Raw genomic sequence first — 27,529 nt, forward strand, 5'->3', positions numbered from 1 at the left:
CACAGGGGTCCGTGGGGCCCGGGGGAAGGGTCTGTGGGACAGCACGGGGATCCATGGGGTATTGGAGAGGATCCATGTGGCATCAGGGGATGATCTGTGGGGCACTGGGGACTGTCCATGGGCATCTGGGAGGGGTCTGTGGGGTATCATGGGTGTCTGAGGCTTTGGGGAGGGTCCGTGGGGCGTTGGGGGACTGGATCAGTGGGGCATTGGAGGCTGTCCACAGGACACTGGGGTGGGGGGCCGGCCCGAGTGGCATTGGGGACTGTGTGTATGGCCTAGGGGGGAGTCCAAGGGGCAGAAGGTGGGTCCATGGCCTCGTGGGACATGCCCAGGGGCTCTGCAGGGGCACTCGGGACACTGGGGTGGCTGGACTGCCACAGGAAGCACTGGGGCTGGGCTATCAGGGGAGATAAGCAGGGCAGGTTTATATTTCTGGGTGTTCCAGGCCAGGGCCAACCAGGAAATGGACACGGACATGCGGGTGTGAAAGGGACTTGGGATTAGTCATCCACGGGTGCTTAGAAGTTTGCTGTTGATTTAAAAAATGAACTCTCCATGACTTCTAGCGGGACTGGATGCTTGCTGGCAGTCCCCACCCTCTCCTGGGGTCTCCGTCCCTCTGCCAAGCTGGAGGACCAGCGTTAAGCCCTGGAGCATAGAGACCCTGGCTCCGCCCTCCCATGAGCTCCGTGTGAAGGAGGAGGGAGGAAGGACAGGAGCACTCAGCCCTGTGCCCACAGCCCTCACTCACACATCCCAACTCCTGCCCCCAACCCAAGGCCTCTGTGTCCCTGGCATGTGTCTTGGTTTCCCCTTGTCCCCGGGAGACATTTCTCCTCCTCCCTCTACCCACCTGCTCTCAAACTGCCTCAGGCAACGTTTAGAACTCTGTAAGATTCCCAGGAACTCCTCTGCTGTGGGCTTGGGGTTGGAAAGGAACTTAAAGATCAAGGGACACCTTCCTCTATCCTAGGTTGCTCCAAGCCCCATCCAACCTGGCCTTGGGCACTTCCAGGGATGGGGCAATAATTTGCACAATAATTTGCACCCCGAGTTCTGTTAACAGACAAAATAACCCTGATTTTTGTTGTTGGTGTTATTTAATTTATTTTACAGCACACAAACACGTCATCGTACAACAGTAAAAACAAACAAACAAGCGCCAACAAAACCCCAAAAGATTACAAACACCTCGGGAGAGCGAACGTTCCCCTGTGTCTCTGGCCAGCCCTCAGGGCTTGTCTGCGGGCTGTGGGCTGGCTGGGCAGGGCTGGCGGTCACTGGGCAGGCACGGCCAGGCGGGGCAGCGGCGGCGGGGCCTTCTGGCTGCGCTCGGCCGACATGTGCTCCAGGCGCTCCGTGTAGAACCCGTTGAAGTCCAGCCTGAGGGACAAAACACACCCGAGGCGGGGCAGGCGTGAGCAGGAGCCTCTCCCAGGACACCCCCAGCGAGCTCTGGCCCGGCATGGGACGTCTGTGCTGTGCCACGGGTGTTGGTGGCACCTTTTCCTACTCGTGCCTCGACAGGCCCTTCACAATGCCACCTTTCACAGGGAAATCTGCCAGGAACATGTCCCAGATACATTGGGAAGGACCAAATGGTCACAGCTCTTCTCCAGCCCACACAGAGGCGTCCTGTGTGCACAAGGGCTCCTCAGTGTCCGCAGTCCCCAGCACTCCTTCTGCCCAGAGTTCACCAGCACTGAACTCTGGTACTGACTGCCACATGAAATCCTCACAGAACCACACAACACTGGCATATCCATCCCCACCACCTGCTGGCTAACACCGGGATGCTTCCCACGGATCCACAATTCACCAACACGAGCAACTGGTGGGAAGATGCCCAGCCACAAACACAAGTGATACCTGGAAAAGCCTCTCCGAAGCAGGCAGCACCAGGGATACCACAATCCCACCTCCCTGATAATCCAAAATGGTGCCACCCAGCCCCAAGCCGGCTGTGACCTTCCCGTGGCAGATCCCAAAGCAGCCCTGACTCGTGCACTCGTGTGCCCTGGCTCACTGAGCAGCCAACGCGAGCCCGTGAATCACACCGAAGTTACTCTCTCCCTTTCTCAAATTAGGCTGCTCCAGTACCAACTGAATGGGCACAATATTTGAGTTTCATGTTGCTTAACAACCTCACACAAATGGCAACAAATTGTTCCTTGACATTTTTTGGTGCCTGCAGAAAACAGAGCCTCGACAGATGGAATTTATCTGTTGCTCTCTCCTGGTTGAAAAGCTTTACATTGCTTTCGTCCTCTAGGAGTTGTACCAGGGAAACCTGACACTGAGCTGAGAGTGTTGACCAACTTTTGATTCAAACACAAGGCCAGGACTCGTTGCTTTGAGGACCTGTTCCATTTCTAAAGCTGCTTCTTTCCCAGCTCAGTGAGTTGCAGATTTTGCTTGGCTTCCCTTTCAACCGCTTTTAGGTTTAAGTGATCTGTGATAACCATTTCTTCACAATTTGTGTGGTGCTTCCTCAGCATGTGCTTATATGGCAGTTTCTTGCTTTGTGGCTGGATTCAGTGGGGGTTGCATCACTTCACATGTCCTGGTGACCTACTCTGAGCTCAGTTTCCTCCAGGCTGGTAAAGGAAGGATGCCTGATAACCACACTGATGTATAGATTACTAACGATGTGGACTTAACTAACCCTTCTGACAAAGCCTCGCCCTGCTGTACTTCTGCTTTTCACTCCTGGGATGTGAAGGAGTGACTGAAGAGTTCCTGCAGTTGCCAACCCTCTGTCAGCACTCCCAAGAGTGGCTGGAGCTGGGCCAGGGCAGGCTCAGGCTGGAGATCAGGGAAAGGTGCTTCCCCCAGAGGGTGCTGGGCACTGCCCAGGCTCCCCAGGGAATGGGCACGGCCCCGAGGCTGCCAGAGCTCCAGGAGCGTTTGGACAGCGCTGCCAGGGATGCCCAGGCTGGGATTGTTGGGGGGTCTGGGCAGGGCCAGGCTGGGACTGGGTGATCCCTGTGGGACCCTTCCAGCTCAGGACATTCTCTGATTCTATTCTACGACATACCTGAGCAGGACTTGGGCACAACAGAGATCTGTCACCTGTGAGCTCTGAAGGAAACCCTCTGGATCTCCATCTCCTATTGTTTGGTGCCACAAATAAAATGCTTGTGCCTCAGTTACTCAGTACTACAAAATGAATAAACCAGGATCAAATAAATGATGAGCAAGTAGCACAATGTGAATAAAAGGGCCATTTTGCTATTTATCTGACGTGTTGATGATTCCTGTTGTTATAAAAAGGTTATAAATTGGAAGAAAAGAGTGATATGTCTTATAAACTCTTCCTTATAAACTCTCTCTGTCAAATACGTTATTTCAGATGGCAACTGCCTCCACTCTGCTTCTCGGGTTCCTGTTGCCATAGAGCCCAGGCCTTGAGCCAACTGAATGGGAGCTAAATGTCACCTCTGGGCATTCACCGTGGGGCTCCCACCCTTTAAATCACCCCTGAGCAGACTTATGGGATTGGACAGGCAGGTCCCAGGGGCTGTTAACATCCAGGGTTTCTGCTAAGGAAATGGAAACATCTGGGTTGACAGGAAAGGTCCAGCAATGTCTTGGTGAAGGACTCAAGTGGTACCAGAGTCCAAACTAGGGGGGGGACCTGACAGTGATGACAGTCCAGATGGCATAAGGACTGGGGCATGGAAATAAGGGAGGACAAAGGACCCGGGCCCTCCTCTGAGCCTGTGGCTGCAGCTGAGGTCACTGTCCTCAGCATGAGCCATGGACAGAAGCACTGCATCATCACACTTCTCCTTTCCCCTGAGGCAGGAAGTGCTGGTTGCAAAACCCAACCTCTCTATATTTGGAAGAGCCAGCTGCAGAGGTCTCACAGCTCAGGAGTCACCTGCTGGCCCCAGCTGACGCCCCAGTGTGGGCTGTGACACTGATGGACAGCTCCTGGCCGTGGCACCGTGGGCAGGACGCACGGCCAGGCTGTGGCTGCAGCACCAGCTTGTCCCGCTGTCCTGGCACGTGTGAGACCTTCACACCATGACAAGACCAAGTTTGGTCTTCAGCACTGTGTCGGCCATGCCCTGTGTGCCCTGGGATCATGGAGTGAGCTGCCATCAAGGTCTCCTGGCTGGAGCACCATGAACAAGCCCCTCTGTCAGAACTGGTACTGAAGGTGGTAAAAATATAAGTGCTGGGTAAAGAAGGCAGAGCTGGAGCAATGAGGAGCAGTAAATGCTCCTGCCTGAGGGACTCAACTGCTTGTGGCCCCACTCCCTGAATCTATCCTGAGTCTGGATGCTCCTGTGACACCCAGGAGTGGTGGCAGCCAGGGAAGAGCGAGAGCTTAATCCTGCCAGCCTTTTCCTACAGATGGATCCTGCCTGGGATGCCCAGGCAGATGAAGGGTGGCATAAAATGTTGAGAAGTCACACCAGCCTTTCCTAAAAGGTTCTGTATAGACTTGGCTGTCCTGGTTAGTCCTGAAAGGAACAGCAATCAGTTGTACAGCTGGGGCCTGCACTCACAGCCATAAAACCAGGTTTTCAGAGAATTTTCAAGATGAGGAGGAGACCTCTGACTCTGGTCACTTCAGAGATGGAGCAAACCGGAGTTCTAAGGGCTGTGGAGAAGGGTTCCTCACCGACATTCCCATTTCAGGGACTCAGGGGCTGTGCAAACATGTGGCAGTAGCTGCACAAGAAGTTCCCAGAAGAAAAGGACAGCTGGAAGTGCAGTCTCCAATGGGAATACCTCACCTAACAGAGTTTGCAAAGCACCAGGAGTCCTGACAGCCCCGTCAGATGGTGTCAGAAAAGGCACCAGGAGGGGACAACAAACTCCTTAAGAAACATTTGTGAAACATTTCCCCTCTCTCTGCTTTCAGGTGTAGCACGTCTCAACAGAGCTGGGAGGGTTATCAGCCAGCCATAAAAGATATCCAGTGCAGATGGACAGGGAACAGAACTTCCAGGGGTTATTTTTACTGAAAAAGCAACACAGAGGATATAAACCCAGCAGCAAAACTTCCATCTCCTCTCTCTCTCCTATCCTGTGCACCTGACTTTTACACGTTTCTGAAGGAATTTTGATTTCCAAGAAGCTGCTTATTTAAATAAATCCAATATGGGAACTTAAAATAGACACTTCGTGATCAAACCTTTGCGTGATTTTCTCATCTTGGAATACCTACGCTGTATTTGGAAATGGGTTTATTCACTGTCTCCACAGTGAGACAATCCCCAGGAAAACTCACGCTACATTGACAATATTAATGGGCAAATGTCACATAATTCAAAGGAAAGTGTTTTGGGGTTTTCCTAGAGCCATGGGTTGAAATGCAAAGCAGTGTCTAATGACAGAATGGTCTGGGCTGGAGGGGACCTCAAGGCCCATCTCAGTCCAACCCTGTGCCATGGGCAGGGACACCTTCCACTATCCCAGGCTGCTGAGAGCTCCTAAAAACACACATTTCTCAGTGATCATCAGCAGTTCCTGAGCTGAATCTGGGACCCACGGGAGGGGCAGTAACAGCCAGAAAAGGCCTGGCTCACCTGTAGATGATGTTGAGCATGCTGTGCTCGCAGTCATTGGTGCTGTACACGCTCAGTTTGTCCAGCAGGTCCAGCAGATGTGTGGAGAAATTGCTGTCAAACTTGTTGATGGTGGCTTCAAAGCCAGATGTGAGGTGCAGGCTGTCAGCATGCTCTGCTAAAAGCTGCCAAGACAAAGGCAGAGTGGCCCCATGTGTTTGCTGATCTGCACTTGCCAAGGGGCTGCAAGTATTCCCCCCATTCCCTAAGCTGCCCAGAAATTCTGTCACAAAACTTCCCAGTTGCCCAGCCTCTGAAATCCATCTTTCAAAGTCCTTGGTAGTTAAAAGCCCTGCTGTGCCCAGCCTGGGAGACGCCCAGAGCAGATCCCAGCTGAGTTCTCCACAAATACGTGCTGCCACTGCTCATTTTCAAGCAGGAGGAAAAGGCAGAGGACGTGTGTTGCCTAAGACAGGCTGTGACCTCTGGAGCACTGTGACTGCAGTGGTGATGCAGCTGTGTGCCAGAGGGGCTTCCAGAGGGACAGGAGGATCTGCTAACCACGGAGCAAATCCCACGTGCATCTAGACAGAGAAACACGGACAAGACAGATCCCCCAGGTATGAAAGCCATGGGCTACACAGAGCCAGAGCTCTCGGAATGGGAAAGTGTTGGCGTTGCAGAAAGCCTGGATGTGGCTCTGCACAGCTGAACACACAAGTGGAAACCCAAAACCCAGTGCAGGTGCTGCTGTGGGAGACAGGGTCTTCAAAGCAGACTTTGAGAACTCCAGCAGCCCACAATTCCACAAAGTCCGTGCTTTTGGGGCCAGAGGGGCACCAGAAACCAGGAAGGGCTATCTACAAGTGGCCACCCTGGCCAGAGTGCCAGCCAGGCCCAGCTGTCCCCGTGTCCCACCTTGTTGGTCAGCTTCTTCTTGGCAGCCTCCTCAGCACGCTCCTCGTCCGTGGGCGGGCCCAGCATGGTGCCATGCTCCAGGGTGAGCCTCTCCATCTCACTGTCCAGCTTCATGCTCTGTGTGAACCTCTGGCAGGGGCACAGCGTTGGGGACACGGTCACAGCCCGTTCTTGCCATTGTGGCAAAGCACGAGGCCCCGTTCTGCCCACCCCAACTCCCAGGACAGCTAACTCTGAGACTGAATTCACCCTGTTGACAAACACATCTCCCTAAACCCACTGCTGTGGGCTCCCTGATGCTGCCTGGAATGTGCCCATCACCTCACCCTCAAGAGAGTGTCTCTACAGAGCACTACAACTTCAAGAGAGGGAATTTGGTCCACATGAACCTGATCTCAACAGGGAAAAAGGAGGATTTTGCAGAGTAAGAAGCCACAGAAACCATTTGGGAGAGGATGTGCGCAGTCAAGCCCTAAAGCTGCTGACAGAGGGGACAGAGGCTCGTCCATGTGGGGCTGGCAAAGGGGCTGGCAGTGGCACGGGGAGGCTGCACACACCTGCATGCAGTTGGTGAACATGACACACACAGACATCAGCTTGGAGAAGATCTTGAGCAGCTCCGGGTTGGTGAGCATGCAGTCCTTGAGGCAGTTGTCCAGGAAGCTCGTGTGGTGGCTCAGGACATCATCGATGTTGGATGCCTGTGACAATGACAAACCAAACCAGGGCAGCTGTGCTGCTCCGCCCCAAAGCTCTGTCCCAGCCCCCTGCCTCTGACAGGGACCCCTCAGAGCAAGAAACTCCTCATGTACCTCCCAGAAACATCCTGAGATGGAGACTGCATCTGCATTACTGCCTTCAACTGCCCCCCACAGGCTTCAAACCTGACATCACATCCTCACAAATCGTGCTTGCTTTAGTCACCCAAACCCTCCCCTGGAAAGGATGGAGTTCTCTGCTTCATGAATTTGCATTTCCTTTGTTTTCAAATCTGCTTGCCATGGCCACTCCCACCTTCACAAGCTCAGTAAAGTCAGCGAAAACAAGAAGAAAAGAGAAAAAACAAATCAAAGAATCTTAAATGTCAATAAACTTATCATCAAAACATACAGTTGTTCAGAAATATGCTTTAGGAGCCAATAAGGAACTGGGACATTAGGAGCCATTAAGGAACTGGGACATGCAGTGTTGCAAGGATTCTGTAAGGATTTTTTGTTCATCTCTGCTACTTCAAGAGGCTGCTCCAGTCTTGAGTTTTAAACGACAGATTCGAACTCCCTCTCACTCTGTACACTTACAGGACGTGCTGAAGCTCGGAACCCAAGTCAAGCCTAGGAAAGAACCACAGGACTAAAACTGCCATGGCATCCACACTGCTCCAGCAGGACCCGTGCAGGAAACCCCTCCCATATCCCTTCAAGCTACTGCAGAACAGGGATAAATGCAGCTTTCTAATGCCATGAGGATGATGATGAAGTTGTGTTGATGAAGACAATGATGTTGTGAAGATGAAGATCCCAGTTATAATTTTAGGAAGAGAGCGCCTTATCTTCAAGTGAAAATGCACAAGAGAGAAGTGTGACAAATCAAATGCACCATAAGGCATTACATGAAACCAGTGAGGATCATCCTTTTCCCTCCTAAAATACAAATGAAAGGGAAAAACAGGGACAGGATAACTTCAGCAACTGCCTCCATGCAAGTAAAGTAAACTGAGCATTATATTTTGCAAACCTAAACTTGCAACAGAATTAAGAAGGAAGTACAACTCCCAGATTACCCAGGAGCTTGACATATAAACTCTTCTCATTCAGAAGTTCTTGCCAAGAACATGCAGAGATGCTCACAATGCTAGACCTGCTCCCTCCTGTGAATTCTCCAGAAAAAAGGATGACAGGGCATCAAAAAATGTTGGTTAGCTGACCCCAAAACAACTCCTCAGGGCACAGTAAGAACTAAGGTAGGATCAGCTGACACTGAAGATCCACAAAGGTCATCAGACAGCTGCCAAGAGCTGATTGCAGGGGTGATGGGCTGTTTGGTACCTCAGATGAATGTTTTTCAGGCTGTAAGAGGAAAAGATGTGCGACCCAGAACTGTCTGATTGCAGGGTGACTACCAGAGGGAATAATAGTAATAACAGTAATAATAATAATAATAATAAGGAAGGCCATGCTTTACACCAAACATTCCCAGCATGTCAGTCCTTGGCAGTTGCATGGAAGGAAGAGCACAGACTCCACTTCTAAGAGCAGTGTAAATCAGCCAAGGATTCAGCTGGAGGTGCCTGGACTGGTTTATGGCCTTTGCACTCTGCATCCACCTTCCTTTTCCACAGCTCTCTTTCTCCTGTGTACAGGAACGTTGAGCAGAACCAGCCTTTACATAACAGGGTGTGAGCTGGGCAGAGACAGGGGGATGCAGCACAGGAAAGGGATGTAGGGCTAATCAGGCAGAAAGGTGATGCAGAACAGCAGCACTCTGCAACGTGGCAGGAACAGCAGCTCCCAGATATTTAAATGCCTCCCACAAAATCAACAGACACCTGCAGCCACTGGAAATGGGTGGTTTTTTCGGCTATATTACATTTGTTAAGACTTTCATTCCAACTTCACTCACCAGCTTCAGGTTCTTCTCCAGAATGTGCCATGTTGGCTCCATCACTTCAAACATCATATAATACTGGATATTCTGCACAAAATTCAGCATCCGCTGCCGCAGTGTGAAAGCACCAGCAAACCTAGGGGAGAAATCACACCCACACAGCTCAGAGCTAGCAAATGCCACGGAGAACTATCACCAGGCTTGCACAGCCAAGCAGAGCTAAATATTTCTGTCCTAGCAAATTCCTTGCTGCAGTGTGAGAGGGATTGGAAAGTCACTGCAAACCAACTCTGATTATTTTCCATTGCTTTCCCTCCATCCGTAGAGTCAGAGTTTTGAACCTGTCATAGACTTTAAATATTTGCTTATATAAAACAAAAATTTTTATATTAAACATTAAAGCAACTTTACAAGCAAACCTAAAATGTTACAAATTGACCTCCCTGAGCCTGTAAGACATTTTTAAGGATCTTTTCCACCTCAGTATTGTCTGAGCCATGTCATGAGGTATCTGACTAGCAAGGAGGAGACCCAAAACTGAAAGAAAAAAAAAAAAAAAAGGCTGTACCACTTAGCTGAATGCAGGGAGAACTGCTTGGCTGTCTTATTGCTGATCCAAACGTTGCACAGCTGCCTTTCCACGTGCTTGCAGTAGAACATGTGTCTGAAAAGCATCTGGTACCTTGTCAGTGCTTTCCTGGAAAGAAAGGAGAAGCCCATCCAGATGAAGGCCTGTTCTGATTGACAGACTAAGCTGTGAAGGCTGAGGCTGCTCAGAGGTAAAGAGACTTTACACAATATGTTCCCCCCGCCTTCAGACGCACGCAGATCTGCGCTGAACTGAGGCAGGAGAGTCACATTTGCAACCATCCCAAAGAATTCCTCTCCAAGGAGACCCTCCTCCGTACTTCCTGCCAGTGGGTGCATCACCAGCCCCCTTAATTCCCTCGAGCTCTGTGCAGGGGTCACTCACACAAGGGCTGGAGGTCAAAGCCTGTGGTCTTGTACCCACTGCACTAAGGCTGTGATGGTCACCCAAGAATTCACCAGGATTTTAGAATTTGCCCAAGAATTTACCAAGATTTTCCAAAAAAGGGGAGAAAAAGCTGTCACCAAGCTACAGGCAGCATTACCCCACCAGCAATGCACTGCCACAAGCAGATGGGGCTGCTTATTTATAGCTCTGGGACTGGATTCAGGTCTGTGCTCAGACACTTCGGCGTAGGTGTCTGCAGAGCTCCAGTCGATACAGTTCAGGAAACCTTACCAAATCCTATTTTCACTTCCATAGCTACCAGCAGAGCTAACACGCTCTGTTGGGAAGGAAGAGACAAAATTCCCAAAGCATCGCGTCGTTAGGAAAGTCTCACCGATTCAACGGAGTTTTTAGAGGGAAATTAAGGGAGGAATTAATTGCTGGCATTTAGCAATTTGAAATCTGCCCCTCTGTTCATGCAGTGCTGCTTGTCCCATTTGCTTGCGGCTCACAGCAGTGTTTCTCCAGGGAAACAAGAGGCAAATGCCTGCAGAAAAATGAACCATTCAGTCCCTCACAAGGCAGTTAAATGCAAAATAGCCTGTTAGAGTAGCAACAGCCCGTGTCCTCTGAGTCTGCAACCTCAGCAAGTGCATTTTTTTCTGCTCTCCAGGTCTGAGGAATGTTTGATTTTTGCATGGAAAACCTCTTGTGAGAGTACCTGCCTGTTTTTCCTTCAGTGGACTGACGCCTCACCTGTTGATGATGAGGGACAGAGGCCACTTCACAATGTAGTCGAAGGAAAAGGCCTCCAGGCCGCTGAGGGTAAGCTCTGTGGGGTCTGCACTGATGATGGCCTTCTCCTGCTTTGTTTCTATGGCCAATACTCTCAGGAGCTGCGTGATGAGGTCATGGGGCATCAAGTCGATCTGTGAAGGAAGAGCAAGAAAGAAATGAACCCACAGGATACCCACAGCTACTGTGGAACAACAGGCAAGGTGCCCATGGTCAGAGTCAGCCTCCAGTCATCAGAGCAACCTAGGAAGCAGCACATTCTCTCCAGCACACAGATCTCCCCAAACCATGGCAGGCCTTCTGCTCAAAGTCAATTATCTTCTGCTTCCACCCATTCTCACCTTTAAATCATCCTTGAAAGGATCAGTGTTGGCTGTGCTCATTCTCAGGGCTAATTCCAGCAGAGCCTCCAGCCTCGTCGTTACGATGTCATCTACAGGCTTCTTAAGTTCCTCCTCCGTCAGATCCATGAAGTGAACAAAGAAGTCCCCTTGATCCATCAGGAAATAGTGTTTTATAGACCTGCCCAAGAAAACGAAGGGACAATTGATTACTTTCCTTAAAGCCCAGGTTAATCCATATCAAAACCTGAAGGAACAAAGGCAATCAACTCAATGAGCCTGTGGGGTTTGATCACAAAATGTTTCTCCTCCTGGAGAGCAGACAGCCATAAATAACCGGTTTGGACTAGTCTTTTATGGATGTCTCCTCCTCCCTACCCCTTCAGTCAGGACGCTTCTGTGCAGTCAGATCAGGGCTGCTGCTGTCCTTTTTTTTGCCTAGAAAAATGCAAAAAAAAAAACCCCCTTAGGTGTGTGGGGTGCAGGCTCCTGCTGCTGTCCTGAACAACTCCCAGCCCGGGGTAGCAGCCAGTTCTGAGCAGAATCCTGGACTCCTCTCACTGAACAAACATCTGTGCTGATTTTTGTAAGTCCAGCAGACTTCTGCTGCAACAGGATACATAAACCTTTATCTTCACCTGGCACCAGGGAGTTACCTGCAGAGGGAACAGAGCTTGGAAGGAGCCCGAGGTGAGCCTGAGGATTCCCCAAGTGCCTGCCCAGAGATCACACGTGGTAACTGCAGCCTTTGGAGCAAAAAGAGGAGCAGCACAGCCCTAACACAGTGTGGCTGCAGACTCCTGATCTGACTGGGCTAGACAAAGCCCTGACCTAGTTTTAGCAACAGCCTTCCAAGGAAGTTGGACCAGAGACCCCCAGACATCTTTCCCACTCAACATTTCTATCATTTTAGACTTTTCTCCCCCTTCAGGGAAAAAACCCCGAATCTTATTTTTTAGGTCAACCTTTCTAAATGGAAATAGAAAGAACACCTTGGTAATATCCCAAGAGAACAGAGCTAACTTCAAAAATGTATGTTCCTTAGCAGAACCAATCTATTTATCATGCATTAAGTAAAATAAATCAAACCTTAGGTGAGCCACCAGCTCTTTCTCCTCCATCAGGAAGTCCAGAAGAACTTTGCTGGCATAGTTATATGCTTTTTCTATTTGTTCCACATAGGCTCTCTCTTTTAAAGTGTAGATGACCTCTTTGGCCACAGGGCAGGTGACATCTCGCCCACATTCCCGCACAACATTTAAGTATTTCCCTGAAAATAAAGAGAATGATCCATATTCATACCTGCTGTACAGCCAACAGGGAAACTTCCACACCACTCCCTTCAAGTGGAAGGCATGATGAGAAATGTTTACACTACGTTGTGCTGAAAGCTGGAAAGGATTGAGGCACCTTTCAAAAGATGATACAGAATTTTAAATTAGGCACCTGGTATCACATTTAAGGAGATTCAGGAATAGTTTTGCTTCCCAGTGGTGACAGAACATCTCTGCGGGTGGCCTGAAGCACTGCAGATCTGCTCCACACATCACTTTTGGAGGGTTTTGTACAAGGACGAGAGGTTGAACGATTCATTTAACCCCCCAAATTAACACTCAGATGGTCAAACCTCAGCTGCCCAGCTCCATCCAGCTAGAAAACCTACCCACAGAACAGCAGTGAGACAGACAGCTGCCCTTGCTGCTCCTTCCCACGTGTTATTGGATTTATGGGATTTGGGGTTTTTTTCACATCTGACTCTCCTGTTGCTCCCGATTCAGTAGGACAACCCCGTAAAGTGGCAAGGCACAGTGACATCTCCTTTCTCTTTGCACAAGGGATGGCAATGCTTGTCTCAAAGTTCCCCTCACACCAGAAGCACCCACCTGTGCTTAGGATTTTGTCAGCCATTTTCTGCAGGAAGGAGGGAATCTGTTGCTGAACAACAGTGTATCTCTGGTCCCAGTACTTGTCATTATAGTCCTCCTGAATCTTCTCCTTCTGCAGCTCGTGCTCCTCCACCATGAACTCACTGAACAGTTAAAGCAGATGTTTAGGGGCAGGGAGTGGTACAATGAGCATTACTTTTTTTGACCTGCAAACTGGTAATGCGATCTATCAGACAGAAGGTCTCATGAGGACACATCCAAGCAAGAACTGAAATTAGTCTGTATGTGAAGCAAGAGGAGAAGCACTACGCAGTGTCTCTGGTGATCTGCAATGAGGAACGCAGTTTTGCAGGGTTCATAAACCAAGGCTAAACATTATCTGTTTGTCAGTGCAGGGGTGAGGAAACTGGCCTTTGTCCACCTTCCCACCAGCACAAAGGCATTGATTTCAGATATTTTATCTTCAGCTTTGTCCCTGCCTTAGGATGCTGAAAATGTGGGAAATAGAAATGCTGCATAAACTATCAAATACAGCAGAATGCTTCAAATGACTCTACAAAAGCCAAAACACTTCTGGGAGGGCTGTTTCAGGCCCCCAGGCAATGCAGACTTGACAGAGCAGATCAGTATTTCTGAAGTTTTGCAATTCATTTTCATTGCTTAACTGTTCTTTACCTGTATGGATCATTAATGATGCCTCTATAGATCCACTTTTCCAGGATTTCAAAGTAAGGCACGCTGGCTGCCTTGGTTAAATACAGGCACAGCTCCTGGGCCTGGCTGTCCCCCGTGTAATTGAAAGTCTTGTCATGGAGCAAGCTCAGGGTTGATCCTCCCATGCACTCACCCTTATCCACAGAAGTAGCTGGAATTTAAAAATACCGATATAAGACATTCACATCCTCAAAAGTCCTGAAACAAAACCTCAAAGGGTCCCCAGACTGGATGTGGCCCCCTGGGCAACCTGCTGTAGCTGTAAGCAAGGGGCTGGACTAGGAGCTTCCCAGGATTCCTTCTGGTTATACATCCACACAGAGCTGGAGAGGAGTTTGGGAAGGAGCTGAGGAGAGGCAGCACTGGTGGATACAACTGATGGGAAGGGCAAGGGCTGTGAGGGCAAAGGGCACAGAGGTGCCTCCTGACAGCTCCAGAGGCACATCCAGCCCTAGAGACTGAATGCTGTTCTCCAGAAGAAGTGCAGTGCCCTCACAATTCCCCCGGGCTTTCTTCTTCAATAAAACAGAAAATCAAAATGAGACACGCCCTGCCTGGCTGGCTACCCTGCACAGTTCTCACAAGCTGTCAAAATGTAACGACTGTGTTTTGGAAATTTACCCAGGGAAGCCAGAATCTCCAGGGTCCTCATTGTGGGCTGGATGTAAAACCACAGTTTCTGCAGGGACAGGAGCCCCTGCCTCTGAAGATGCTCCAGCTGGGTAATTAATATCATGTATTCCTTGATTAGAGTCCGCATGGCAGCAGCCAGAGCATGATTTACCTGTCCATACTCGAAGGAAGACTTCTCCTCTATAAACCTGTAAAAAGCAAAATGGAAACTCTTTCAGGCAAGGCAACTTGTCTAATTTACAGGAATTTTTGCCTTCAGGACACTGTGCAGGCACACCAGTAGGTCCCTGGAAAGCACACCGGTCCCTCTCCCTGTTTCCCATCCCACATTTCCTACTAGGGAAAGCTGTGGGACGATGTTTCCTCCCCAACTGCAAAGGAACTAAAATCATTAGCAAAACCACCATGTAGAAAGTGAGAGACAGCACACGAAGGTTCTCTCAGTCCTGGATGCCCAGAGGGGAGCAAAAAGCAGGAAGCATGGAGAAATTCACAGCAGAGTGGGAAGAGAGGGCAGAACAGGCAGATATATCCTAACTGCGTTTTACCTGAAGTTACCAAGGCCAAGACTGGAAAAAACAAAGGTGTGTGAATGTAAAAGTGAACTGGCAGCACAGAGGAAAAACTCAGCAAAGGAAACGTAGCTAAAACTGACCCAAATAAATTGTCACTCCTTTTATAGCCTCACAGTTTGAATTAAGCACAGAAGTTAACACCTGCACATTGGCAGGTTCTCTCTTCTCACAGCAGAGCCTCCTCCCCTGACCAAAGCCAGCTCGGTACCTGGTGACAGCAGAGTAACTTGCTGCCACAGGAAGAATCCTGGTCACCAGCTCCTTGATGGACAAGTCCAGGTTTGGATCGAGTGAAAAGGCTCGGTTCTGCCTGCCCACGAGGGCCTGTGCTGTGATGTACCTTCCATCCACACCGATGAGAACGTACAGCAAGTCCTCCACAATCACGGACTCCTGCGAGGCCAACGGCAAAGTGCCTGTTTCCAGAGAGGAGACAGAAAAAGGCCACAGCGTGCCATCATCCACCTGTTTCAGTGTCCCACCTCGCTGTCCTGGAGAACAGAACCCTTTGCTCATTTACACCCCAATCCAGCACACAGGAGCAGACACCCAACACCTGCGGCCAAGAGAACATCGGCCACAGCCCCTGCTGCTGATCCTTCCACCCAAAAGGGCCCAGCTAGTTCCAACAATTTCCCCAACCTCCTCACCACCAACATATTCAAATACCCAGAAAACAGCTCAAATACAGTCACAAAGAAAAAAAGTGCCAAGAGCCAAGTTTTGCTGAGTGGGAACACCTGAACAGCATTTCTGAATGAGAACAAAACACTACAAATTAATGCAATTTTCCCTGTGTTTCACATACCTATGGGTACTGTTGTGTCAGTGCTTAGACTGGTGCCAATTAAGAAATCCCCAATAAGTGCAGGTCTCTCATACACCCAGGATGGGAATACTGGAATGGGCTGGCCAGAATTCTTCTTGTTCTGCCTATCCCGGAGGATTTTTCGTGTAAGCTCAAGAGGCTGTTGGAAAAAGCGAGAGAGGGAAAGAAAGGAAAAAAACAGGAGACTTTCAGAAGTCCAAGAAATGTTTAATTTCAAGGAGAAATCGACTGCAAACCCATCGATGGACTTGAGAACAGAAAGTGGAATAGCTGGTATTTCAGCAGCATGGTGTGGGGTTTAATTTCCCTGTACCACCTAGTCTGTTTGCCCCACTGCTGCAAAAAATGCATCTTTTTTTAATACGTTTGGCCTTTTTACGTGGGGGTACATCAAATAATGCCTTTCTGCATCCCTCCACACTGGTCTGGGTGCTGGGGCACACGAAGGGGAGCAGAATGGGGACATGCACAACCACCAGGCAGTGGTTGCTGGTTTGGAGAGAGCACCACATGAAAGCAGCAAACTCCTTCCAGAAGCACAAACATCCTATTCCAGGGGCACTGAACGCCTCTGAACTCAATGCCAAATGCAACCCAGACAAATCCACCCACAGAGAGCTGGAGAATGATGGAGTTTTTTGCTCTGAGTGGGAGTTGGCGAAGGAAGCGAGCTCTTGAAGACTGAAAGACTTTCCACCCCCAGCTCTGACACTAAAATAAATGGAGTGCAAGATCAGTCATCAGCTGGGGAGGCTTGTGAGATGCACAACCTACATGAACATTTGGAGCCCCTGTGCACAAACACAGCGCTGGTGAAGGCCATTTCTGAAACTCCACAGATGTGTGTGTGTGAAAAGGGATATGCACAGGCTCATTTTACTTTCTTATTTACATCATGTGTGGGCGATCTGCTAAAAGGACCTCGATTTCCTCTGCTCCCCCACCAGAACTGGGACTCTCAGATGGAGAAATAGGAAGCATCAAGCAAGCTGCCAGCAATTCAAAGGATGGCCAAACCCCACACGAAACTGCAAACCTCAGCTGGCTGTATGAACATGTTCTGCTTGGGAGAAGGGCAGCCAGGAGAAGGGCACCCACCAGTAGGTCTTCCCAAATGGCAGGGAGGAAAAATTTCTTCACTGAGAGAATGGTTAAGCACTGGAAGAAGCTTCCCAGGGAAATGGTGGTGTTACCACCTCTGGAAGTGCTCAAAACATGAGCAGAAATGGCAGCTGGGGACATGGTTTAGTGGGCATGGTGATACTCAATCCAAGGCTGGACTTGATGACTCTCTGATTTTATTCTACGACAAGAGGCAGGGCACTTCTGTTGTAGTTCAACCAGCTCTAGTGTGACTTTGTTAACTGGCAGAGATCAAAAAAGTCAACATTTGACCTGAAAGGGAACACGGAACTTTCCCCCCCTCGATGAATCCTGGACCAAAGCTGGTCCAAGCAGTAACTCCAATCACTGAATGATCTCTCTGACAGTGCCAAGCAATCCCAGGGCAGATGGCACAGCACTTGGGGCACGGGTGACAAAGCACGTGTCTCAGGGGCACGAATCACCTCTCTGCAACTCGAAATTTGGGTCACTGTCATTACAGGCTTCAGCAACAGCCTGGAGAAAACTCCCAGGGCTGAAAGCACGGCCCTCAGGTGGCACCTGAACAGCCCTGGCACAGGGTGGCACTTTGCCACTGTCATGCTGATGAACCTCCATCTGACATCTTGAGCAGTGGCAGCGCCAACATCCCTCGAGGGAGAGGAAAGGCTGGTCTCTGAGGCCCATGAACACCTCCAACTCCACTTGTGATCCTCACAGACAGAAGATCTGTGTCAGAGGCTGAGCAGAGCTAACACTTCCCAGGAATGCCCTCCTGTCCCAGCCCTTACTGACTGAACAGCCCCGAGCCCCAGCCCATGAAGCCCTCTTAAACACAGTTTCACCTCTTGAAGTCTGAAGAAAGTACAAATGGAGCAGCAGGAAAGCACAAATCTTGGCTTGTGATGCCATTTCAAACCCTCTGGTTGTGAATTGCACATCCCAGAGAGCGGCACTTCCAGGTCTTTCCTCTTTTAGCAAGTTCACACATAAATCCTGGTAAGAAGATCAGTTATCTCACTGGAAATTCATCTTCCCATCATGATCTAAATCACCCACTTGACTCAGATCATCTGTGAAGGATCTGGATGAGTCAGGCCCAGTGTCTGTGCAGTATTTCAGCATATGTGGGACAGGGCTGGTCTCAGCACTGCTGACAGGGTGAGGGGGTTGGACCCTTTGTTTAGGATTTGAGTTCTCCATCACCACATTCACGTAGGGCCCTTCAAGCCCAGAGACCCGTGAGGTGTCCCAAAGCACGCGACATGGGAGGTCCACCCCTCTTGCCATCAAGGGCCTCAAGTGAACTGAGGTTTGTCCCCTATTAAATTTTGCTGACCAGACATCAGAAGGCACTGTGGACCCCTGAGCATCTTCTCCTCATTCCCCTCTGTCCAAAGAACTCTCCACACACTGCTGCCCCTTGCCTTCTGCAGCCAAAATGTCCTTATCTTGACCCATGAGTTTTCCACCAAATTTTTCCCCTCCCTGTCCTGTTTGCCAGGCCAAGCCACCACAGTACAGTGTTTTTACACAAACAATTACAGGCAACAGAATTTGGGGTTTAAGTAGTAAATTGCCCTTTTGCACTCTGACCTCACAACCTACTGCTGCTAACAAAATGCTGAACTGTTTTCTAAGCCTGTGTCTCCAGCTGGTTTTCCTTTTCCTTTCTGTCTTTGGGATTGCTTTGCAGGATGTATTTCAGGAGCTGAAATAGCTGAGTAGGGGGAATGGCTGTGTTCACTTGACGAAGGATGAGGTGAGGGGCTGCAGCCCATTATCCAGGAGCAGAGCTCCCAGGAAGGATGGGAACACATCACAAGGCTGCTGAGCTCCTGGGCAAGCACTGCCACAGGCAGACAAGGAATGTCAGCACAGCTTAAAGCTGAAAGGGGAAATGAAATTCCATTAGCCCCCAGCAGTTAGAGCTGTCAAGGCCTAAACTTGACTCAACCTCAGAATCACAGAATGGTTTGGTTTGGAAGGGATTTTGAGCTCATCTCATTCCACCCCTGCCACAGGCAGGGACACCTCCCACTGTCCCAGGCTGCTCCAAGCCCCAGTGTCCAACCTGGCCTTGGACATTTCCAGGGATCCAGGGGCAGCCCCAGCTGCTCTGGGCACCCTGTGCCAGGACCTCACAGGGAAGAATTTAACCTTAGAATAACCTCAAAGAATTTAACCTTAACTGACTGGAATAGAAAAAGGGCACTTTTTCTAAGAACAGCACCCAGATTTAATATAATCTGACTAACAAAAAGGGAAGATTTAGTGCCCAGAGCTTGGGAAGGGCTTTGTACCTGCTGTGCACTGGAGTTGGCTGTGACACTGCCCAGCTGCTTGCGCAGCTCCTCCAGCTCCTGCAGAGACATCTTGGAAGTGGATGTGGGGATGGAAAAATTCGTGCTGCTGCTGGTGGCTGCATTTGCTGCGAGTTCTGCCCTTTCTTTAGCATTTTGTTGCAGGTAGTGGAGTGTCTGTACATAGACAAAAAGAAGAAGAGATTTTGTGAATGCTGGGCAGCACAATCTAAAGCAAAAAACACATAAACGTGCCCTGGTTGTGCTGAATCTAACCACAGATCTCTCTGTCCCAGTTTTCCGTGTCTTAGTGAATCACATCAAGAGGAGCATAACTCTCAGTGGGGCTTTAATAACTCAGGAAAAGCTACAACTGGTTATCTGTTGATTATTCTACAGATTTCACTGAACTTTACCATCAGCTGTGCTTGAAACCATTGCACTGTTGCTACTCTTCAACATGCAGTTCTAAAGGAGGAACCAACCTCTTTGTCTTCGGTGAGTTTGGACAGCAGATAAACTAAAGAATCCAGATGTCTGGTGTTTTTAGACTTCAGCTCATCGTACTTCTTTAAAAAATCTTCAGGAGTTCGAGAAAACTCTGCTATTTTCACCTGTAAAACACCACATTAATATTACATGGAGTTACAATTAAAATTAAATGGAATTAGAGCAAGCGTGCAGCTCAGGCTACAAAGATGTGAAGTTCAGACAGAGTTAGAAACTTCCTAGCACTTAGAGCTTGACTCTTAAGTGGATTGCTTTTAAAAATGAAAATAAAAAGCACTTTTATGGCCAAAACAGTATGTCTGGTCATGAGTGCCAGGCTTTAATCCCTAATATTTGGGTGGTATTCAGAAGAAAAAATCAGGTGCTACTCATGGAATTGCATTTTATACAATTTTCATTTCATCATGGAATCACAGAATGGTTTGGGTGGGAAGGAACCTTCAAGGTGATCTTGTTCCACCCCCTGCCATGGGCAGGGACACCTTCCACCATCCCAGGTGGCTCCAAGCCCCAATGTGCAGCCTGGCCTTGGACACTGCCAGGGATCCAGGGGCAGCCCCAGCTGCTCTGGGCACCCTGTGCCAAGGCCTGCCCACCCTGCCAGGGAACAATTCCTTCCCAATATCCCACAAAATAACCTCCTGCTTTGAACTTGCCCCCACCCCAGTCCTAACAGTCCTCTTCTCCCACCAACACTCAAGGATCCCACCTTTTCCCTCCCAGGCCGCCCACCCCACAGCCAGCACGGCGACTCCAGATCCGATCACCCCTTCCTCTTCCCTTTTGTTTTACTCCACCGGCACCAACAGGACGGGATGTTATTCCCAGAACAGCCGGGAACAAACCTTGGCGCTGTGTGCAGACACGGTGGTGGTGACGTAGGGCGTGCGGTTCTTCTGCAGCAGCTCGATGTAGACCTCGGCGCCCTCCCCGCCGTGCACCCGCAGCAGGCTCAGCAGCTCGTTCACGTCGTGGTGGATGCGGAACTCGCTCATGCTCCCAGCTCGGGCCACCAGCCCTGGGGACACGGCAACGAGGGGTTATCCTGCTGCTCCGAGGGAGGACATCCCCGCCAGGGAGATTTCTCCACCTTGGAAAGAACGCAGGAAGCCCTGGTTTGTGTCCTGACAGGCTGACCCTGCTGCTGCTTCTGAAGTCACTGGAAAGCAGTTTTCCCCAAGTTTAGGAGTTTTCCTATTCCACTGCCCACTTTGCTAACTTCACTCCAATCCTGCAGAGTGTTTAAATAACTTTAATACTGACACAAAACCCGGGGATGAGCTCAGCTGGTCAGAGCCTGGTGCTAAAAACAGCCAGGTTGTGGGGTCAGTCCCGGAACGGGCCATTCACTTAGGAGTTGGACTCGATGCTCCCCGTGGGTCCCTTCCAACTCAGAATAGTGTGTGATTCTGTAAATCAGAAGTAAGACCCCGAGTCAGGAATCGTGGAAGCAAGAAAGGAGTTTAATGTGACACCCTGCACAGATCGTATCAAGCAGACACAATCCAGATCCACGTATCAAGCACACGAACACACTTTTGTTTTGCCTAGAGCATGGATCCCTGCAAGCCTTGGTCCAGCTCTCCACTCAAAACTTACTGATATTAGAACAGGCTCTGCATGGCTTAGTCCAGTCCAAGCTTAAATATCTTTAAAGGCCCAGGTTCCCCAACCACTTGGGACCCTGATCCTACTGGGATTTCCCGTGGGCTGCTGAAGTGCCTGGGGGTCAGGGGTGTAGGGACTGAGGAAAAGCTGCGGGAGCTGGGCTGGCTCAGCTGGACAGCCCGTCCCGTGGGCGCGGGGGGATCCCCATCCCCGGGACGGCCCCCGGGCACCGGCGACGGCTCCCTCGGAGCGACCCGCGGGGCCGGGCAGCTCCTCAGCCGCGCCCTGCTCCGCCCCGTCCCGCCCTATCCCGTCCCTCTCCGCACTGTCCCGTCCTGTCCCGCTTAATTCCGTCCCTTCTCGCTTCACCACGTCCCGCTCCATTTCCCATCCCATCCCATCCCATCCCATCCCATCCCATCCCATCCCATCCCATCCCATCCCTACCTGCCCGCCCGGAAGTGCCGCTGCCGCTGCCGCTGCCGGCGGGAAGCGCGCGCTGCGCATGCGCACCGCCCGGAGCGCTAACCCGGCCGCGCGCCCCCGCGCATGCGCACTGCCCCCGCTCCCGCGCGATGCTGCCGCTGCCGCCGCGGCTTCAGCTCCTGCTCCGTGAGGGGCTCCCTCAGGATCCCCCTCAGGATCCCCCGTCCCAGCACCGCCCCCAGCGCCCTCAGCCCACGCCGCCCTTCACCTTCGCCCCCCGCCGCCTCCGCCTCGGCCCCCAACACCCGCTCTTCGAGGTGAGGCGGCCCCGCGCCCGGCGAGCCCCGCGGGGCTGTGTGGGGGCCGCTCCCAGCGCGGCTTCCCCCGGAGCAGAAGGGTTTGCGCTGTGTTATGCAGCCCTGCCCGCCCGCCCACAGCCGCTCTCTGCTCCTCTCTAGGATGGGGACGTGCACAGGCACCTCTACCTGCAGGGCGTCCTCACCAGCCTCGAGGAGGTGGCCGAGAGACCCAAGTAAGTGAGGCAGTCTCGTCGCCATAGCTGCGGGCGAGCTCTGAGTCCGTCTGTCATGGAATCGAGGAATGGTTTGGGTTGGAAGGGTCCTTAAAGATCATGTCATTCCACCCCCCTGCCATGGGCAGGGACATCTTCTGCTATCCCAGGTTGCTCCAAGCCCCGTCCGACCTGGCCTTGGACACTGCCAGGGATGGGGCAGCCTCAGCGTCTCTGGGCTGCTGCAGCTGCCACAGCTCCAACCGGGAGGGCTCTGCCTGGGGGAGGATCTTGGTCTTGCTCTTGTGTTTAAAATCCAGGAAGTACTTTTGAGTGTTGTGTGAGGTTCACCTATGGATGCCACTTAAAAAAGCATTGGCACAGTGTTGTCATCCACAACTGCAACTTTTAGGTCAAACAGCTGATTTATTACCTTGCCGCTTGTTTATTCTTCTTCAAAGCACCATTTAACAGGATGATCTAGATGATCCTGAAGCCATAATGGCCAATAAGTTTCTGATGGCAAGTAAGTTTCCAATTGCCAGCACCATAATGATCTTCATTCCATTGCACCTGGCATTTAATTTTAAGTATTAGTCACAAAAAAAATGCCACAAGTACTGTGGCTGCAGGTGTGGGTCTAGTGAAAGGTGTCCCTGCCCATGGCAAGGGGTTGGAATCAGATGAGCTTTGTGGTCCCATCCAACCCAAACCATCCTGGGATTCTGTGATAAAGTCATCTGGAGGGGACATTTGCAGCTGAAATTAAGGCTCTAATTTAGCTTAAGGCGTGGATGTTCTGATTTCCCCACAGGGTGTCTGAGTTCAGCTGCCACATCTCCGGGTGCAGCCAGGTGTTTGACACGCTGGAGAGCTACGAGCACCACTACAACACCCTGCACAGGAATGTCTGCTCCTTCTGCAAGCGCTCCTTTCCCTCAGGGAATCTCTTGGATATCCACATCTTGGAGTGGCACGACTCCCTCTTCCAGATAATGGCCGAGAAGCAAAATATGGTGAGCTGCCATGCCCAGCCCTTGCCTCGTGGTTGGTGTGCACTTGTGTTTTCCAGTGATGTCTTTTTTTCTTTCTCCTCCCTGCCTTTCAGTACCAGTGTCTGGTGGAAGGCTGCACGGAGAAGTTCAAGAGCAGCAAGGACAGGAAGGATCACTTGGTGACCGTGCACCTTTATCCTGCTGACTTTCGCTTCGACAGGCCCAAGAAGGTGAAAAGGTAACTGCAGAACTTTCCTCCTATCCTGCAAGGAAAGCATGAGGGAATTTGGATTGTTCAGCCTGGAGAAGAGAAGCTCTGGGGTCACCCAGCTGTGGCCTTCCAGTGCCTGAAGGGGCCGACAAGAAGGATGGAAGAGACTCTTTACAAGGGACGGAGTGCCAGGACAAGGGGGAATGGCTTCCCAGTGCCAGAGAGCAGGGATAGATGGGATATTGGGAAGGAATCCATCCCAGTTGGACTTGTTTCCTCATGAAGTACCTTTGATTTCCTTGGCTCTGGGCTCACCTGGCAGCTGCTGAGCCAGGATGTAAAATTTTGTCTCTGCAGTGGCTCCAAGCACACGAGCTCTCCTGCAGAGCAGGGCACCAGCGTGCCCATGGATGTGAGCGTGGAGATGGCAGAGCAATTCCAAGTGAATCCCATGGAAACAGGGCCTGAGGAGAACATGGGGATCTCTCAGCCTGCAGCCAGCCCTGGCCCCTCGCTGCCAGAGAAACGGCTCTACAAATCCAGGTCTGTACCTTGGCCTCCACGGGCACAAGGGGCTGGGACCGCTCCATCTGATCAGCCCTGTGCAGTGCCCAGTGCAGCATCACTTGGGGCGTTCCTGTGCTGAAGACAAAGCAGCCAGGAATCCCGTGTGTGCTTCCAAAGCCATTTTTGAAAGAGCAAAGTGTAAGGAAGGGCAGAACATGGGTATGCCGTGGAAGCTGTGTTTGTCTGCCCACATGATCTCTTCCCAGAGCGTTGCAGGATGCTGCTTCTGCTCTCCTGCTCCTCATAATCAACCACTGCAACTGCCCAAGTGGTGCATTTGGTAACACTTAACACCTGGTTGTAAAGAGGGGAGAGGCCTCCAGAATGGGAATGTGCAGAATACACAGGAAATCCAACCAGTATTTCACCTATTTCTGAAATTATTTGGTGATTTACAGGTCCTGCTCCTCCCATACCTTGCTCTTTCCTCTGGAAGCTTAAACTCTGGGAGATTAAACTGCCACACAGAGCATAAAGCATCCCAGTGAGCCTGTGAGGGGTGGGCTGTTAACATGGATTAAAGCCTGTCTCCCTTTCCAGGATCCCATCCACAATTTGCTTTGGACAAGGTGCCACCCGAGGATTTAAAGGACCAAGGAAGAAAGTCTGAAGGTCAGTGCAGCAGATTTGTGCAAGATGAGCAGGCGTGGAGCCAGTGCCACCAGGGATACTTCCCACTCCATGGAATAAACCACCCAAACCACTTAAAGCTCTGCCAGCATTTGGGCATGCCAGCATTTGGGTTCCTGATGTCAAACAGAACCGGTACCAGCTGAGTTAAGAATCCTCAAGATTTTAGGAAGGGGAACCCAGAATGGGTGGTGAAGTGTTAAGGAGACTGTCCTGCAGCTGAGACTGCACAGGATTGGGTGTTTTATTTTTTGCCTCTTGGGGAAAAAAATAGATTCAAGAAGTTATGAGATGACAACATGACTGTATGGAAGCTGGAGTCACTTGAGAAAAGAAAATGGGGGGAAAAAAACCCATTGGTCCTTAGTTCTGGCTTTCTCCATCTCGCTGAAGTCCCCTCTGCACCCTGGCACCTGCTCTGAAAGGTTTGTCTGGGCCAGGAGCATTCCCACAGGGGGTAAAATAAAGTGACTTCCAACCAGGTGAAAAAATAAAAGGAATTTTTACGGAATTGCTCTGCAGAGAATTTAAGTGCTGTTTTGAAGCCCAGGCAGAGTCAGATGTGCAGAATGAACCTCCCTCCCTTTGCTGCAAATGCTGCCCGAATCAGGTGGGGATGGAGGTTGTTCTCCCTGTTGCCTTTCCCTTCCTTTGTAATCTCATCCTCCTGGGAAAAACTGGAAGCACTGAGCCACTGGCCTTGGGGTCCTGGTGAACCCTGACACTCAAAAATTGTGCACAAGAAGAAAAAAAGAGGTTTCTGGAACAATGTTCATCCAAGAAGCTTAGGACCTATAATTGCAGATTTTCCCTTCCCCCTCTCTGTGAGGAATAGAGGATCAAAGGGACTTTGAAAAATCCTTGCAAATGGGAGCAGGGAATGATGTTTACGGAGATGTAGGAGATTTCCCGGTGAGTTTTAAAAAGCTTCGCTCTGTTTAAAACTCAGCCAGCTTGTCCAGCCCTAATCCCTGCTCCGTGGGCTCTGGAGAGTGCTGTCTCCAGCAGGCAACCCCCGCAGCCAGGATCCCACATCTGCCCAGAGTCATCTCTCAGTGGGGTCTAAAAATCACTTCCCAACACTAAAGCCCCTGATGAGGCTTTTTCCCTGCACTGGCATACCTGGGAATAGGAAGCGGCTCCATGGTGCTGGAGATGCCTGCAGGCTTTGGCATGTGATGGTACAAAGGTCAGGCAGCAGTCAGTCTCCTCTCCCTTATGTGTTCAGGTCCACGAGTTGTGACCTGGGAATTCCCTTTCCCCAGAGTCCAGGGTCCCTGAGTGCCTGCCCTTGCAACTGGGAAACAAATTGAAGTTACAGTTACAGCCTCAGGGCCCCTGACTGGCTCTCTTCTGGGCCACCAGCTTTTCCCAGACTCCATGGGCAACAAAGTATCTCCCAGATGGCCAGTGGCTGTCAAAAATCCTTATTTCAAGTCAAAACTTGAATTTGCCCTTTTTCTTAACACACTCTGCCATGATCCACACACAGAAAGAGGGTAACCTATGACATACGACAGGGAGAGGCTTTGGGTTCACACAGGCCTCCAGATCTCCAGGGGAAAAACAGTGTATTGGGAAGTAGTGGGGGCACTGAAAGTCCCCAGATCACCCGTGTCACTCCTGTTGCAGGAGAGGTGAAGGCATCCATGTGGATCCCACGATGCCAGGCGTGGAGGAGAACAAAGGGAAGGGTCACAGTTGAGCCAGGAGCGCCTTGACCCCACAGCAGGAATGAGACAGCAGAGAAGGCAGAGTGCAGCCCCTGCCCAGGCAAGAGGGAGCAGCTCCACCTTTTCTGCGACATCTGGGACTCCCCACCCTCGCAGAAGCTGCTGGAGCTTTTGGGGAGCGGTGTCAGGAGCGCATCCCCTTTCCCGAGGCTGTGGGTCAGCAGGACACCGACCTGCCTGCCCTGGGGAACCCATGGGTGCACGGCAATGTGCCATCACCCTGAGCAGCAGGACCTGCATCCACCCCGGGCCCGAGGGACACATGGGATGGGTCATACCGGGACCTGGATCCACCCAGTGCCACCAGGGACGCGTGGGCCGGGCTGCCACGGGGCCGGGCAAAGTGCGGGGCAGGTGTGGCAAGAGGCAGCCATGGACAGGTAGGTCCCTGCCAGCTCTGGTGGGTGCGAGCGGTGGGCAGGGTGCGTGCTGGGGGTCAGGGACGAGCTGTGGGCACAGGAATGGCTCATTGTGCCACCATGTCTCTGCCATGTCTTCTCCAGCCCGAGGGCCATGGGGCTCTGCAGCACCACCATCCTGCTGGGCACTGCCCTCCTCCTGCTGGCCCCCGGCAGCAGCCAGGTGAGCCCCCCTCCTCAACCTGCCCTCCTGCTGCCCCCTCTGATGAGGGGACCCAAGTGTGACCAGCAGCACCCCTTGTCTCCCCACAGGCTCTAAGCAGCTCCAGGTGGAAGGACCTGGCCACGGAGCAGGATTTGGCTGAGGAAATGTAAGAGGCACTCGCATCTGGCTCGTAAAAACCAATAAAGCAGCACCCCAAAATGGGAAGTGTTTCAGGGGGGAATGAATTCCCCTTGTTGCTTTGTGCCCCCCAAAATTAAGGGGCTCCCAGCTCCATCTCCTCTCCCCTTCCCTCAAATTATCCAAAATCCTTGGGCATCAAACTCCAGCTGATTTCTCTATCCCTTCTGTGGAACAAATAGTTAAATTAGCTCCTTTGCTCCCTGAAATCCCAACTGCTGCTTCCTGCGGTGTGGGGAATCTCCCCAGGGTCCCTGCACTCCGGTGGGGTGGGATTCCCCTGGGGAATCCTGGGTGGTATTTGGCAACCTTTCCTTGCTGATTTTGCTCCCCTCTTCCAGCATCCTGGGTGTAGGAGCCATTGGGACACTGG

The 27,529-nt window shown here is 51.1% G+C and overlaps 2 protein-coding genes across 4 annotated transcripts; one reads left to right on the forward strand and one right to left on the reverse strand.

The window, feature by feature from the left end:
- Window positions 1-1,084: 1,084 nt before the first annotated feature.
- TUBGCP2 (tubulin gamma complex component 2) lies at window positions 1,085-26,132 on the reverse strand. Of its 3 annotated transcripts, none has more exons than XM_082286607.1 (18): window positions 25,784-26,132; window positions 20,559-20,803; window positions 19,689-19,817; window positions 19,204-19,380; window positions 15,776-15,935; window positions 15,176-15,383; window positions 14,381-14,580; window positions 13,721-13,910; window positions 13,043-13,188; window positions 12,249-12,429; window positions 11,160-11,340; window positions 10,780-10,952; window positions 9,616-9,744; window positions 9,063-9,183; window positions 7,001-7,144; window positions 6,444-6,572; window positions 5,547-5,710; window positions 1,085-1,386 (listed from the first exon to the last, which is right to left on the reverse strand). In XM_082286607.1, the coding sequence occupies exons 2-18, from the start codon at window positions 20,706-20,708 to the stop codon at window positions 1,281-1,283; spliced, it is 2,688 nt and encodes an 895-aa protein (XP_082142733.1). In that variant the 5' UTR covers window positions 20,709-20,803; window positions 25,784-26,132; the 3' UTR covers window positions 1,085-1,280. The 3 variants fall into 3 exon arrangements, with proteins under 3 accessions (XP_082142733.1, XP_082142734.1, XP_082142735.1); XM_082286608.1 differs by lacking the exon at window positions 25,784-26,132 and adding an exon at window positions 21,769-21,809; XM_082286609.1 differs by lacking the exon at window positions 25,784-26,132 and adding an exon at window positions 21,769-21,795 and having other exon boundaries at window positions 20,559-20,731.
- On the forward strand, window positions 21,897-25,263 carry ZNF511 (zinc finger protein 511; the record flags this gene model as incomplete). The annotated part of the gene is made up of 6 exons (XM_082286610.1): window positions 21,897-22,064; window positions 22,206-22,279; window positions 23,073-23,274; window positions 23,367-23,491; window positions 23,822-24,007; window positions 24,572-25,263. 6 exons carry the CDS (start codon window positions 21,897-21,899, stop codon window positions 24,639-24,641), a joined length of 825 nt encoding a protein of 274 aa, XP_082142736.1. The 3' UTR covers window positions 24,642-25,263.
- Window positions 26,133-27,529: the final 1,397 nt, after the last annotated feature.

The sequence above is a fragment of the Coloeus monedula genome (assembly GCF_965178545.1).
Source record: "Coloeus monedula genome assembly, chromosome: 8".
NCBI lineage: Eukaryota > Metazoa > Chordata > Aves > Passeriformes > Corvidae > Coloeus > Coloeus monedula.

Coding starts and splice junctions, on each gene's coding strand:
- TUBGCP2 (XM_082286607.1), bottom strand. CDS start 20,708: ATGAGCGAGTTCCGCATCCACCACGACGTGAACGAGCTGCTGAGCCTG. Junction 11,341..12,248: donor GAGCTGGTGGCTCACCTAAG/GTTTGATTTATT, acceptor TTTCTTGGGCAG/GTCTATAAAACACTATTTCC. Junction 6,573..7,000: donor TGTTCACCAACTGCATGCAG/GTGTGTGCAGCC, acceptor TGCCCCTGCCAG/AGGTTCACACAGAGCATGAA.